This window comes from Haliotis cracherodii, unplaced genomic scaffold (genome assembly GCF_022045235.1).
Source record: "Haliotis cracherodii isolate W230 unplaced genomic scaffold, xgHalCrac1.p SCAF_2, whole genome shotgun sequence".
NCBI classification, from domain to species: domain Eukaryota; kingdom Metazoa; phylum Mollusca; class Gastropoda; order Lepetellida; family Haliotidae; genus Haliotis; species Haliotis cracherodii.
Genome location: NW_027266275.1, coordinates 44,742,480 through 44,759,532, shown reverse-complemented (window position 1 = coordinate 44,759,532; position 17,053 = coordinate 44,742,480). Strand labels below are relative to the sequence as shown.

The 17,053-nt window shown below is 38.9% G+C and overlaps 1 protein-coding gene across 1 annotated transcript in view; it reads left to right on the top strand.

The window, feature by feature from the left end:
- Nucleotides 1–252: 252 nt before the first annotated feature.
- Nucleotides 253–17,053, top strand: part of LOC139468143 (nucleolin-like) — an 86,019-nt gene continuing 69,218 nt past the window's right edge. The window contains exons 1-2 of the mRNA XM_071249920.1: nucleotides 253–399; nucleotides 15,955–16,056. Coding sequence (XP_071106021.1) covers nucleotides 370–399; nucleotides 15,955–16,056 — 132 coding nt within the window. The 5' untranslated portion in view covers nucleotides 253–369. The remainder of the gene's footprint in view (nucleotides 400–15,954; nucleotides 16,057–17,053) is intronic.

The window sequence follows — 17,053 nt, the reverse complement described above, 5'->3', positions numbered from 1 at the left end:
TGCACCCTTCAAGGATGATTACGTATTGTACCAAAAGACATTTAGTAAACAAGGACGTACCAAATAAAAGAACAAGCTTACAACACTTGTATAGAAGTGAAACTACATTGCACATTTGAAACTGTTTTTTGTTGTTGACAAAATAAAACATAACTGGGGCGTTTTGACTTTGTCGCGTAATTACGTGCCGTTTTAGCAGAGTCCCGTTGTATCTAGCGAAATCTGAAAACGGTGTTCCTTGTCTTTCAGAGAGTTCTAGTTCCGGTTCGCACGAATGCAACAGTCGCCAGAAGATTGAACACGAGTGTGGAGCTAGGAGGATCTCAATTTGACTGTACGCGAAAGTACGAAAGAAAGCTGAATATAGACATGGCTCCCCAGCAAACGAAAAAATCAAAGGTAATGTTATAATAGAACACATTTACATTATCTAACGTATCCAAGTGCGCCTCAAAATTTCGATTTGTTAACTTGACGAGAAACCACGTGGTCATGCTAAGGCTGATGTATTACCACGACCACGTAGATGAATACACAGATATATGTTGGCAGTAAGTTACGATTTACAAATTGTATTATCTGTAGCGCAACAGTCTTAAGTGAAAGATGTCACGACAATTTCTATTTTGTTTCGATCGAAGGGTTGAAATTAGACGATACGACCAGTTGCCGCCATTTTTTCTATTAGGCCTATTACTGTAATATTCTTACATTAAAATATAATTATTAAGAAATACTATGGCAGTTACAAATATAGAACGAGTGTGTATGCTATATGTTCATAGTTAAGTCTCAAGACATTTCACCGATACCTCTGTGCCTGGAGTCAGATATTGTGTTGGTCTCATACATGGTCATGTAGGCCTACATGTCCAGGGACAGCCACCAAGTCTTAAAGCTCCTTAGATGACTTGATAATCATATCTTAGAGTGTCTGTGTATATGGAACTCCCTTATGGAATTTGTCATGTGCAAGAAATTTACAAAAAGCTCTCTGTGGGGATGTACAATATATTTTTATTTATAACATTAATTAATGTGTGTTAAAGGGGCACTGATCTAAAGCAATTCCCTGGGACTGGTTGTTGCCTTTGTTATTATATTTTCCCAGTGAGTACCCGGATGTATAGCAGAAATCTAGACTAGTTCGCGACCTCTGCTGCGCCATTCGTAAGCGCATTAGTCACTTTTATGGGTGGTAATAAGCACGTATGGTCACATTGATCAACAAAATGAAATACAGTTTTCGAGATATATAAGGAAATGTAGGTATCTTTGTAGGTAGCATCGGTAATGGTGACGAAGTTTTGCTAAGTCCCTTGCTTAGTAATTTTGCGATTTTTGTTTACAATATTTTTACTTGCAACACAAAGTAAATATTTCACCTGAGCATTGCTTTTTTTATAGTGTGTATATTTTTTTACAGTCAATATGTGTAACATTTTAAAATGTATTAAACGCCTCAATATTTAGTTGTTTTACAAAGTGACTGAAAAACATTTCCAACTGTATTATGATAACGAATTCCAAACATTTTTTATGTATATTTCATCACCAAGAGACTGAAAATGTTACGTTGAAAAGTACATTTCTATGTTGTTTGGCTTCTAATCAGACATAATAATCTGTTGTGATGTTTTTAGGCCCTTTTGATTGTCTTGATCACTTTTAGTCAATTTGGCCAGAGTTTTCAGTCAAAATGACACATTTATTACACATTTTATTATTTGCCATAGAGAATCACATTTTACAAATTCCCTGTTCGAGGAATGTATCTGTGAATATCCACACAAAGGAACAATATCCCAGTTGTCTGCAGCTGTACAAAGAAACTTTTTCGATGTCACATGTCTCTGTAACAATCAAATATTTTAAAAGCTATATATTGTTTCGGGATATTATAACCCATGTTCGATTCTCAACTGATCACTTAGATTGTTTGAGATGTTTCACATAGGTGTCAAGTCTCAAGGGTCGACTGAGAAAGCCCATGTGAAAACTATTTTCATAACGTCCACGGTTCCTAAAACATCCATTGAGTGATAGATAACAATGAGCAATCAATCAACATATTATCAGTTAACCCTTTGAACAAAGTATGTTGTTTTTACGTCGGCACTTCACGCCATGATGTGAGTGTATTCCCTTTGTTTTAGTAAACCTAGACATGTAAACACTCACTTTTGACAGTGATTAATCAATCAACGTATTTTCTGTTAATCCTTTGATGACTAGGAACGATCCATTGATTTACAAAAAAGTAAATCAACTGATCATTCACCTCTTGCTGGGCTGCCAAGTGCTTATGACATAACACACATTTCACCTCACTTCAAACCTGGATTTAGATTGAATAATTACCCCAGACACAATAAATGCCAAATGGGAACCTTTGTCAGGTAATCTAAGTGGTACTACCACTAATTGTTACACCAGAAAACGTGGATGACAACAAGGGAGTAGTAATCATATTATCGATGCAATCCGAAGTCCGAAAATGCTTTCACTGCATGGATACTTTTTTTATTATTAAACTATAACCATCTGGTGTATTTCCAAATGACTACATCTGATGAGCTCCGCCGTTCTTTTTGTCTGTTTGTTTAAGCTGAAGAAATTAATTAACATGCGCCCTTTGTCAAAATCTTTATAGATCACAGTTAACTAATCAGTGTTCAAAAATGCGTAAAACAAATATTGCCTCCAGCCTCCAAGTTTGCAGACGGTAGCCCAGTCTCTGGTCACGCTCAGTTGTGTTGCGTATCATCCGGGTACTCACGGGAAAAAAAACAATAACAAAGGCAACAACCAGTGCAGGGAATGGCGTTAAATCAGTGCCCCTTTAAGGATAAAAGAATGACTAAAGAAAAATAACAGCAATACTGGCTAGTGACCAGTTATCACCATTTTTTATGCATTATTTTAGTTCTCTAGAAACTCTGATGATAGAATCAGCTATGTCTAATTGTAAATCTTTAGGTATAGTCTGGAAGGTAATTTAAGGTACCGATGTTTACTACAATATCTGAAAAACTATCGGACCTACTCCAGTAAAAGTTGGTATGAGATTATTAAACAGTCATACATAACTGGATATTACATTTAAAGACAATCAGTGTGTAGCGGCCATAATATTTCCGTGTTCCGTGATGGGATTCGAACCACTGGCCTTCTGATCAGAAGTCGGACACCTTGTCCTTGTGACCAAAGGGGTTAACCCTTTTGATATTTTGTGATTTTTCTAATTTTTATTTTTTTTAAAAAGTTTATGGAATGAAGTTGGACATAGACTCAATTGGGGATGTGGTTCGTTTCCGGGGCAGAATTCCAAAACCATTCAGTGTATTTGATCGAAACTTGGCAAATCTATCAGGCACATACTGAAGTGGTTCATTTTTGATAAAAAAAATTGATAATTTTTTTTATTTTTTACAATTTTTATGGAAAGAAGTTGGACCTAGACTCCATTGGGGATCGGGTTCGTTTCCGGGCCAGAATTCGAAAACCATTCAGTGGGTAAACAATGTATGCTTCTTAAAGAACATTCAACTGTTGACTCATTACATACAGAATTGCACATTTACTAGTGGTTACTTTACAGACAGCTGCCGGGGGGATATGTCATCTTTCTGATGACTCTTGTTTCAGCATGTTCATATGTAAGCTCTGTCCTACCATGCATCAGAAAATCAGCTAAAGTCACATTAGGATAGAAAGATCCTTTTCTCTTACTTTATGTGATTTGCAACCTGCTATTAGCTTCAAAAGCACACGCACTGGCATGTTGTCTCAATTCATGATAGAAATCGTCAATATTGTCAGTTTTCTGGCAAAACTGACAAAAAGCATATCTTTAAAACTAAAGATTTACCTGAGGATTGAAAGAATTAGTGATGGCAGTCACCAATTTTCTGAAATGTCTCAGCTTGTTCCAGTTGTAAATTTGCTGCAGGAAACAAATCAACATTGTCATTGAGGTCATCACCACCAAAGGGTAACAAAAGTTCTTTCTTCTGTCGATCATTCCTGATGTTATATCCAGTGAATAGATTGTTTTCAAGACAAGCTATCCACTTGTTCCAAAGAACGAGTTGACCATCCGACTTGCAAATGAATGCAGGATAGTGTGGCAGATTAATCACTGTATGTGTCTCTTGTTGATCTTGTTCCACCATAAAGTCGGTTGATATTTATGGAATCCCATATAATTGTCGTCAATGTAATGTTTTAATCGGCCTTTGGACTGTGTCATACTGGATGATAAATGATTGAAGTCATAGTAGCGTGGACCATCTCGCGTCCATGATATCATGTCCTAAAATGTGAATACTTACAACACCTGTATAGCTATTAGGTTCACAAACAGTGTGGATGTCGGATTCAAATCCATGATCACCGAATTTGGCACTGCTAATGCATGGGTGCTGTTATGCATGCACCTGGAATTGCCGATTCTCAGACATGCCCCATTTTTATCCCCCTGGCATATAACGCGGGGGGATATAGCTATGGGCATGTCCGTCTGTCCGAATCGTTTCCGTAGCAGAACTCGAAAACCGATAATATTTCTTCAAACTTTGCATCTACATCACTTAAGTGGTGAAGTTGTGCCTTTTGCTATTTTGGACTTTTTCCAATTTTTTTTATTTTCCAATTTTCATGAAAGCATGCTGGACATAGGCTGTTTAGGAATTTTAGAATTTTTTATTTTTTACGTTTCCATGGCAACAAGTTGGACTTAGATTCTTATGGAGTATAACAAATAAAATGTTGAATATTTCCTTGCCAAACATTGCATGTCTATATATAAAGCACATACTGAACTGCCATTTGATATTCAGGAGTTCAGTTCACTGATGTTTTAGAAATGTTTATTTTAGAATTTCCATTGCAGCTATTTTGACATGGGCTAATAGAAATGTTGGGTCAGTTACCTGGTTTGGGACCATAACATGTTAAAATGGGCGGGGGATATAGTTCCATGGCAACAAGATGGACTTGGCTTCCAAACTCTTCTTTTTTTTTACAATTTCCATGACAAGTTCCACCTCGGTTAAAAAAGGTTAGGGTTTGTTTAGATTTAATTATGTCATAAATTCTGCAACAGGGGCGGGGGATATAGCCACGTTAGTGGCAAACTCTTGTTAAAATGGGCGGGGGATATAGTTCCATAGCAACAAGATGGACTTAGCTTCCAAACTCTTCTTTTTTTTACAATTTCCATGACAAGTTCCACCTCGGTTAAAAAAGGTTAGGGTTTGTTTAGATTTAATTATGTCATAAATTCTGCAACAGGGGCGGGGCATAAAAACTCTTGTTTTGTTATTGTTTCTCCTATATTTTTTTTCATTTTTTGCATAGAAAACCGCACAGTAACACTTGTTTTACTTTCAATTTCATATGGATGCGACTATGGTGGATCTTTTGTTGGTAAACAATGTATGCTTCTTAAAGAACATTCAACTCTTGACTCATTACATACAGAATTGCACATTTACTTGTTGTTACTTTACAGACAGCCGCCGGGGGGATATGTCATCTTTCTGGTGACTCTTGTTTATATAGATAACAATAGTTTTCAGTTCATTAATTCTGGAGGTGATAGTAATTTAATGCTAACTATTATTTTGCCATATCCTTTTTCTTCAGCAAATTATGTTTGCCATGGATGTAAAGATTGCCTGTATAGGTCCCAAAATAGCTGCGTCAGGAAGCTGTTGGATTTGAGTGGTGTGTGGAGGCACAAAAGCTCAATGTCATTCTCCAAGGCAGTCTCCATGATGTCCAGGCGAACATGACCATCATGATTGTCCATGATCAGTTGCACAGGTTGCTGCCATCCACAGTGTGGTATGAAGATGCGATTGAACCACTCTAAATATCCCCCCATCAATGTAACCACTATCAGAAACAAGGTAGAGCCAGCCTGAGGGCACACCTTTTCTATAGTTCCTGTGGGGTAAGCACTTGGAAAAGATGACACCTGTTGGCAGCACCTTCCCGTCAGCGGAAATGCAGATATTAGCCGTTATATGATCTGATGTGGTTACTTGTTGCTGGTAAATATGGGTTCCTCTCCGAGTTGCAACACATTGGCTGGAGGTCTCCTGCCACTGAGGCCAGTTTCATCTTCATTAAAGATTTGACCAAATTTATCAGGAGGCGCTCTTGCAGATTCAGATGATGTTCAAAGAACTTCTGGAACCATTTTTCACTTGGCCCAGTAACCATGTTGAACTTGAAGAGCTATGGTCTTCACACTTCTTTATTATGGCGATGACAAAGGTCCTTGTAATGGATCACTTATATGGAAATCCATGTTGTGCCATGTATGTTATGTAGTTAACTAAACTATCCTCCTCTAAATTAAGCATAGGTTTTGGACCACGTTTTGAAATATCTTGAATGAGTCCATGAACATGATCATCAATATTTTTTCTTGGTACAGCATTTTCCCTTCAAGCTTGCGGAACCGTCATTTTCCTTGCCCCTTCAACATCAACAGCATTAGCCAAACTTTTGGCTGGGTATCTTTGTTTGTTTAACAGACAGCATAGAAAATTAGATATTTAATGAATGATAATGGGTGCTATGTATTCCTCTAATATATTATCATGATTATTTCAACTCGTAATTTTAGTTAAATCTTATGTAATGGCTACATCATGTTGCATTACAAATTAAGAAGAAACACATTGAAAGAAATTACTGGTAGTCTAGTAATCTTCTGAGCTGGATATAGCCTTGGCCAAAAATTTCGTGTGTGTAGAATCTCCTAATTAATGGTGTTTCAGATGGCATCCATTTCGGAAACCGATTCTACACCTTGACTTAGAAATTACTCTAGTAAGCTTTTTATCGAACATTTTCTAATTTGTCTGTTATTGATTTGACTTAGCTTATTTTAAATTAAATGGACTCCAGGGTTTAATGAAAAATGAAGCTCTGCATGTTTCATAGCCGTTGAGTATGTAGTTTAAGATAGGGTTGTCTCCCTTTGTTAACGGGACAGTCTTTGGTTTTGTTTTTTGGAATAACCAAAATTATGTGATGTGCGTTAATTGAATAATGATAATCCGAATAAGAAACATGACTATTAAGTTATGAAACTCAACCATATGTTTTCCTTATGTCTAATGCCTATTGTATATAGCAAGTGACTGGTTGTCTGCTGTATTCTATCGTCTGCTGACGGAGTGTGTATCAAATGTAGTCATACTGTCTGCAAATGCAACATAGCAGTTCCCTGATCTGATCTGTGAGGTGTAAACTCGGCAATATAATGTTTGTCATAAGTTTCTTCAGACTATCACCTTAATAAATGATGTCTCCCTTGTGCTTACCCTTAGTTACAGTTAGTCATGGTTTGTCGAACAGGCCCACTATTGGAGGTAGTGTAGTACATCTACTATACCAACATTCAAATAATTCTTGATAGACTAAATTTATTTGTCATCATGTGAGTCGGCAGTTTATCGTCTATTTGGGCCTATGACATGACAAGAATAAAGCAGAACCATCAAAGTTATGTTAAGCAATATCATTATGTTGCTGTCACAGGTCACATGACATTCCCCAGGTATGTCGATGCTATTAAAGTTTGGGGACGTAGGCGTCTAACTGGTGTTGCCTTTTTTTATTATTTTCTGCAAATTGATTCCATCATCTGTCTTCTGTCTTGCTGGCTGCCTTGTGAAAACAAGCGGAAGTGACAATATTTATAACTGCAAACAAGTCAAACAGGGGCTTGGCGATAATTGGTACTTGGCGATAAGTGGTCGCTAGCCAGTATATGTGTTGGTTTCACTTTGGTTGAATGAAAGGGTGAAGTTTCAGACAACATTTAATGGTACTTAATAATCAATGGAGAAACTTCACTGTAGCAATAGTGTCTTTAGGCATTCCCACCATATCAAATCAGTATAATTTGTGAATATGATGAAGAGTTGAAAGAGCTTAGATCCCCTGACGATGGGGATGAAGAGTGTACAGAGCTTAGATCCCCTGACAATGGGGGATGAAGTGTGTACAGAGCTTAGATCCCCTGATGATGGGGATGTAGTGTGTACAGAGCTTAGATCCCCTGACAATGGGGGATGAAGTGTGTACAGAGCTTAGATCCCCTGACAATGGGGGATGAAGTGTGTACAGAGCTTAGATCCCCTGACAATTGGGGATGAAGAATGTACATTGCTTAGATCCCCTGATGATGGGGATGAAGTGTGTACAGAGCTTAGATTCCCTGACGATAGGGATGAAGTGTGTACAGAGCTTAGATTCCCTGACAATGGGTGATGAAGAGTGTACAGAGCTTAGATCCCCTGACGATGGTGATGAAGAGTGTACAGAGCTTAGACCCCTGACAATAGGTGAGGAAGAGTGTACAGAGCTTAGATCCCCTGACGATGGGGATGGAGTGTGTGCAGAGCTTAGATCCTCTGACGATGGGGATGAAGTGTACAGAGCTAAGATCCCCTGACGATGGGGATGAAGTGTGTACAGAGCTTAGATCCCCTGACGATGGGGATGAAGTGTGTACAGAGCTTAGATCCCCTGACGATGGGGATGAAGTGGGTACAGAGCTTAGATCCCCTGACGATGGGGATGAAGTGTGTACAGAGCTTAGATCCCCTGATGATGGGGATGTAGTGTGTACAGAGCTTAGATCCCCTGACAATGGGTGATGAAGAGTGTACAGTGCTTAGACCCCTGACAATGGGTGATGAAGAATGTACAGTGCTTAGATCCCCTGACGATGGGGATGAAGTGTGTACAGAGCTTAGATCCCCTGACGATGGGGATGAAGTGTGTACAGAGCTTAGATCCCCTGACGATGGGGATGGAGTGTGTACAGAGCTTAGATCCCCTGACGATGGGGATGTAGTGTGTACAGAGCTTAGATCCCCTGACGATGGGGTTGAAGTGTGTACAGAGCTTAGATCCCCTGCGGATGAAGTGTACAGAGCCTAGATCCCCTGACAATGGGGGATGAAGAGTGTACAGAGTTTAGAATCCCTGATGATGGGGATTGAGAGTATGCATGGCATGGATCCCCTTATGAAGTTTTGAGAGAGGATGAACAGCTTGCTGAAGCCTTGAAGAGCATTACGAAAGGTAAAGTGCTATAGTAGAAATGTTTCTGTCAAATATTTAGCTTCCTTGGGAAGAAAGTCAGGTGAAATTACATCGTGGCATGCTTGTAAATGGTAGCGGTGGTCAACAACAAAAATACAAATGCTACTGAAAGTACTAATGTTGACACTGTAATGTGTTCATGTGGCATTCATTTTTATAAACCCATTGCGTCTTCTTTACTCAGATTGCTATGGAATATGATATACATTATGTTGCTAGTAGGGCTCCAAATAGTTAAGGTTTGTGTGCTCCTGTTTTTAAAATGATAAAATATTTATTATTTGAAATATTGACCATGCTTTTGAACTCCAAGATTCATTATGAACTTAGTTGAGAATCTTTTTCTCCTGAATCTGCTAGAAAAAAACAACTAGCATTGGTCTGTTGTAACCTATGCTAGTTAAAAGAGGTTAGACTAACATTTCATATCTGTAATTGTGTTTAATTATCCCCCGTCACGAGGTGGGTGCCATCCGTCCGTCTTTTCGTCCGTCTGTCTGACAATCACATTTCGTTTCCGGAAAAGAACACAAAAACCATGAGCGATATCTCAACCAAACTTGGCACATAGATAGGCCTAGTTGTGAACTAGTGCCTTTTTGATACTTTGGGATTTTCCTGTATACCTTAAACCTTTTCTATTGCATAAAGGAGGTATCTGTACACAATTTTCATTGGGTAGTAGGCTTGCAAGTTTGTGCGTGAATTTTCAAGGGGTCAAAATTGCATAAATTGAACATTTTGTTTCATATAACTGTTATTCTAATTCTCAGTGGAAAAAATGATAAATGTAATGTTTTTTTACTTCCATTTTCAAATCGTGTGAGTAGATAAAACACTAATTCCATTGAATTGTGACAATAAAACTGGGTATTAAAATCTGCCTGAAAGAGGTGATCGATCAAAGAAGATTCGAAGAATAATAGATAAATGAGACATCCTTCTGCTGGCTTTATTCAAGATGGCCACCATATATGCTCACAGAAAAACTTTCATTTTTTAAGCATTGTTGCAATTATCCCACTCATCCACTACATCAACATAATCTACCACCATATCTCAATAAGCAATTTTATCAAATTGTTTTTTTGGGGGTGGTGGGGTAACATTGTATACAATATCTCAGCCCCTATGTAATGTTTTCATGTTGTTTTCTGTATAGGATAGTACAATGATTCAGGCAGATTTTAATCCCCAGTTATAGTGGTTTTATTGTCTCAATTCAATGGAATTGGTGTTATACCTACTCACAAGATTTGAAAACGAAGTAAAAAAACATAATTTTTTACCAATGTTTCCACTGAGAATTAGAATAACAGTTATATGAAACAGAATGTTTGCCAAATTCAGATAAGCAAACATATTACCTGTAATCAAAGACATGATTTGGATAGTTTAATGACTTAATAAAAATGTCAGTGCCAATTTTGAAAAAATATGCATTTTTACTTCAATTTATGCAATTTTGACCCCTTGAAAATTCACGCACACACTTGCAAGCTTACTACCCAATGAAAATTGTGTACAGATACCTCCTTTATGCAATAGAAAAGGTGTAAGGTATACAGGAAAATGTGGGAACGAAAATCTAAACTAATCCTCTTTTCTGCTGGTGGCCAACTGACTATTACACTGAAAATCACCAAACTTGGCTCCAATCTTGAAAACAGTACAATATTTCTTCAAACTCGGCATATAGATAGGTCTAGTGGTAAACCGGTGTTTTTGATAGTTTGAGAGTTTTTACAAATGTTTCCTCAGCAAGAGCATTACTCGTAAACTGTTTACATATTCTACGAAAACATCTACGCAGAGATGTCCGAGAACGTTACCATAATTACCTAATTGAGATGTATACCACTTGACAAAGAAACTTGGTCAAGGTATATGGTGATTGATTGTGGAAACACAACTTACAAGCGGCACCCTTACCAGCCAATTTCAGTGCATGGTGGTAACATGAATAGGGGCACCCGAACCAGCCTACTTCCTCACAGTGGGTACCAGTAACATGAACAGTTGCACCCTGAACCAGCCTACTTCCTCGCAGTGGGTACTGGTAACATGAACAGTTGCACCCTGAACCAGCCTACTTCCTCACAGTGGATACCGGTAACATGAACAGGGGCACCTGACAAGCCTACTTCCTCACAGTGGGTACCGGTAACATGAACAGGGGCACCCGAACCAGCCTACTTCCTCACAGTGGGTAGTGGTAACATGAACAGTTGCACCCTGAACCAGCCTACTTCATCACAGTGGGTAGTGGTAACATGAACAGGGGCACCCGAACGAGCCTACTTCCTCACAGTGGGTACCAGTAACATGAACAGGGGCACCTGACAAGCCTACTTCCTCACAGTGGGTAGTGGTAACATGAACAATGGCACCCAAACCAGCCTGCTTCCTCACAGTGGGTACCGGTAACATGAACAATGGCACCCGAACCAGCCTACTTCCTCGCAGTGGGTACCGGTAACATGAACAGTGGCACTGAACCAGCCTACTTTCTCGCAGTGGGTACCGGTAACATGAACAGTGTCACCCGAACCAGCCTACTTCCTCACAGTGGGTACCGGTAACATGAACAGTGGCACCCGAACCAGCCTACTTCCTCACAGTGGGTACCGGTAACATGAACAGTTGCATCCGAACCAGCCTGCTTCCTCACCGTGGGTACCAGTAACATGAACAGTTGCATCCGAAGCAGCCTACTTCCTCACAGTGGGTACCGGTAACATGAACAGTTGCATCCGAACCAGCCTACTTCCTCACAGTGGGTACCGGTAACATGAACAGTGGCACCCGAAGCAGCCTACTTCCTCACAGTGGGTACTGGTAACATGAACAGTGGCACCCGAACCAGCCTACTTCCTCACAGTGGGTACCAGTAACATGAACAGTTGCACCCGAAGCAGCCTACTTCCTCACAGTGGGTACTGGTAACATGAACAGTGGCACCCGAACCAGCCTACTTCCTCACCGTGGGTACCAGTAACATGAACAGTTGCATCCGAACCAGCCTACTTCCTCACAGTGGGTACCGGTAACATGAACAGTGGCACCCGAAGCAGCCTACTTCCTCACAGTGGGTACTGGTAACATGAACAGTGGCACCAGAACCAGCCTACTTCCTCACAGTGGGTACCAGTAACATGAACAGTGGCACCGAACCAGCCTACTTCCTCACAGTGGGTACCGGTAACATGAACAGTGGCACCCGAAGCAGCCTACTTCCTCACAGTGGGTACTGGTAACATGAACAGTGGCACCCGAACCAGCCTACTTCCTCACAGTGGGTACCGGTAACATGAACAGTTGCATCCGAACCAGCCTACTTCCTCACCGTGGGTACCAGTAACATGAACAGTGGCACCCGAACAAGTTTCAAGAACAGTGTCCAGCTGTGTGATGTAATGTCATCTCGCAGTATTGAATACATTTTCTTTCTTGTTGGCAAGTTCTGCATTGCTTGTGTGTATGTTCCTCCAAAAGTGTCATGGACACAGTTGTCACATTCACTGACTCATTTCCTGCAGAAACTTCAGGATTTCTCCAAGCAGCATGGATGTGAACATGTCCTAGTTACTGGGTATTACAACTGTGGTCTGAGTGAAAAACTGAACCTTAACGATTTCTTTAATGTGTGAAAAATGACTCGACTCATTCACTCTCCAACTCACCGTCTTGGAGCAACAGTGGACTTGTTGTTTACTGATCATGCCAGTGCTGTAGCATTCCAGACTCCACTCATCTACTCAGATCTTCAGATGACTGGTCCTGTACTTCTCCGTACACCCCATGGTGACCCCTGCTCTCATTGATCTCAAAGTGACGTAAGAACTCTGATTGTTTAAGTAATAACACAACTCATGACTAATAGTTACATATTCTATCATAAACTGCGGATGGCAAAACAACACCAGTAATAACTTTTTTTAGTGCTGCAATTAGGCCATTTACAAAAAGGCCCAGTGAACATAGTTCACAGGAGCTAATGCATTTCACACAACCCGACATGTTATATTGGCGGGGGATATGAGTATTTCATGCTTGTTATGTTATAGAAAGGATTGAGACTAGAGAATTCTTTTACTTTGGTCATATCAAACTTGTGCGTAGATTTTGGGGGAAAATTATACGATATTCGCTAGTCTCGGAATAACAGTCTAGTGGGTGTGTTTAACACTGCTTGCTTTGGATTCAGATTAAGATACTTAAAAAAATCATTGGCTATAAACCCTTCAAAAGGTCATCTGATTGTTTCTGTCAGTTCCAATCAATATACTCATTACAAAAAATCTGAACACTCCAGTTTTGGTTTAAAATAGAAAATGTTTATTGTCCCATGTATGATATCTCCATATATTTTGGTGATAGGATAGTTATCTCATCTTGGCAGAACTGTTCATCAGTTGTGGTTAAATTTGTTGCCAGTAAATTATGTCTACATGTCTCACAGGATTTTAGCTCACATGTGAAAATCAAGTGAGCTTATGTTGTGGTCTATTTGTTTGTTGTCTGTCTGCCGTACTGCATCTGCCGAAAACATTTCAGAAACTGGTTCCTATAGCATGATCAATGTCTCCTCCCCTATTGTTCAAGAATTTTTAATCTGACTTTCAATATGACAAACCACAGAAGCTACATTGAAAAAGCTATTTATGCTAATATTTGATGAATCTATAATGAAATTGGGTGTATGTTTAAGTGGGCATCAAAACATGTTGTATTTTGTGATATTGTAAATTTTGAATATAATTTTACCTTTGCATTTGGACAAAGCTCTTGGTTCTGTAGTATTTTTACATCTGCGAACAATGTGGTGATAACATGCTCTGAGATTTTCGTCCAATGATTGTGTGATCGTATGGCCTGATCCGCGAAGTATAATTTCAAAATATGGCCTGCGACTGCTTAGCTCTGAACTAGGGATTTTACCTGTTAAAAGCTTCGGTTGCAGACGACCCCTTTTCCGGTTGCGCTCGGCCTCGTGCATCACAGCCTTGGCTGCCAAAGCACTTCCGAGGGAACCGAATGGAAGTCGGGATTGTCCCACTCCAGTTCCCTCAAAATATGCTTTAGGCTCTGTAAACATCTCTTCAGAAACCACTGGACCAATGAAGCTTAAACTTCACATACTTCCCAGCAATGACACCAGCTATATTAAAAAACCTTTTTGTGGCCACTGCTCAGCTTAATTAGAAAATATATATTGCTATTGTAATTCATGTGGATAAATGGCTTTTAAATGTGTAAATGGCTTTTAAATGGGAACTATTATGCATATTTTATTTTTGTCGATTCAGTAGTTTTCATTATTATGCACAGGAATGCAGATTATTTGGTGTACCGTAATCGACACAATAAGCGCCCAGGGCGCTCTCAAAATTAGAAATAGGGGGCTCTTATTAGAATATTATTTTGGTGAAAAAACAGAGTTGAAAGATAAATTTCGTGGTTTATGCTGACAGACTTAAATATTTATATTCGACAGATATATTTTTCCGGAATTTGATTGCCCATAATTAAGGGAGCTGGAATATTGCTGTGCGGCGTTAAACAACAAACCAACCAACCATAATTAAGGGTGCATATAACACACGAGTGCGTCTTATACGCAAATAAATAAATCTTGTGTACATTGATCAATCGGAAGGGTGCTAATTGGGATTGTTCACTAGCCATTATATTAGCAAATATCGCCGTGGGCGCTTATTAGAGCGGGGCGCTTATTACGTCGAATACGGTATATTTATTGACATTGCACACATCTAAATGGCGCTGTTTCGGGACATCTTTTGCAATAAATTAGTTATGTTTGTAATAACATGGCTGGATACGATTGAGTGAGTTAAATGTAAGGGTTTTCTTGTTTCATTTATTGTTTTCACTTTTCAGTTGCATATATTTTTCTTTATAAAATGTGTGAGCAGGATGATATAAGTTGTAGCAGGATCACTCGGGGTACATGGGGTTTGTACCCTGAGTGATCCGGCTACAACAAATTTATCCCATGTTTTGACATTGATAAAGAATTAACACAAATTCAAAATTGATAGAAAACAGCTGTTTGAGACATGACTTCTCACGATGTCATGTGACTTCCTTTGACTCGGAAAAAGCGTGAAGATTTTTGCTTTGAAGCAGAGTATAAGGTTTTTATTCTGTCTCTCGGAAATCCACATGTAGCCTGTATTGCTCATTCAGATTTATTCACTCGCTGAGAAATGTATTACCCTCCAAGGCAGGTTACACAGTATTATACCAAGATCACGTGGTATGATTAAGTATTTTCATTAAGCCTCTTTCACTTGCTCTACTCCGTCATCATTGATTCGAAAGTAAATTCACCCTTGTGTGTCAGAAGCAATGCTTGTGTCTTCTGAGTTCCTTGCTACAGTCATCATTATCCTTACAGTATTCTCCCACCCTTTTAATTTATCATATAATTTTTTAATGTAATGTTTTCACGATATATAGCTTTTCCAATAGACGAGTGGTCGGTCACATAAGAATGATAACCGCGAAACTGACGTTCATGCATATGAACAACACAATTTGATGTTCTTACGTTTTTCATGAGATTATATTCTTGAAATGGCATATAACCAAGGACAAACTACTTACACATTCCTAGCATGAATACATACAGAAGAATATTTGTGGAAGACCCCAAATTACTTTGAAGAACTAAAAATAAAGGCCCATGGGACCCTCTTAGATTCGTGACCTTGGAACACGGAATACTGTTTAGCTTGCTGAAAGCAGGTTGCACAATGCAGGAAGAGATGTTGAACAACCTTTCATGTGTTTCAGGGAAATCCTGGAAAGGTGAAGCCAAGTAAAGGCAAAAAGGTTGCACCTCCACCGACAGTGTCAGATGAAGATTCAAACAGCTCCCATGAGGAAAGTGAGGAGGTATGTAAGGCAGTTGGTTTTATGAAAATTCAGATAATTTCAACAATGAATTTTCAATTTTAGCTTTAATTACAATTTTGTTTACAGGATTTAAGTTTCTTTATGGAAAAATGTCTTTCTGGCTTGTAAGATACCTCTACATGGTCTCAATGCTAGTGTCGAACCTATTCGACGGTATCACTAGCTGTGCATCAAATGTCAAACAGGCGAATAGCATAAGGACACCACCAAAGAAAACTCGCAATATTTACTTACCAAGAAGGCTTTGCGTAATATTTCAAATATGTATGTCATGCATAAACATGATAAAATGTTCAGCCTGCTAAATATCAAAACTTTCAGTAGAAAATATTGTGAGTTTTGGCCACATTTCTCGGCACATAACTAACAGAATCGGCCATTGTTGACTTTTGGCACTTCACGTTGAGTGCCATGCAGTCGGGTATTTTCTTTATGATATCTTTTTTTACATATGATCTTTTTCGATCATATTTTTTGTTAGCAGACGAAAAGAAAACACTCAAATTCCTTAGTTCTAAATATTAGCAACTTTTGGTGTAATTTATTGTAAACAAAAACAATCTGAATCAGAACAATGATTGGATGGAACTTGACCCTTGAATACTATGACAATCATTTTGTTACATCTAAATTAATTTTCTAGAATTATTTACACAGATGTATAAAACCTTCTGACATTGACCTGCTGTTGACAAGCCGACAAACGTCAGACACTTTTGTGACCCTAATTTGAGAGTTTTGTTTAGTTGAACAATGTCCATAAACGCTGCGAATAGTTATAAATATTTGATGATATGCAGAACCTGAACTTACATTGCTCATCATTACTAAAACCAGAAGCGTGTGCAACATCTCACACATCGAGACAAAATATGCAAAAGTTGATCAAACTATCGTAAAGAAATATCCCTGATAGATTCAAAAGAAATTACATTATTTAATATCTGTTACCTCTTTACTATGTATTGACCTAGGT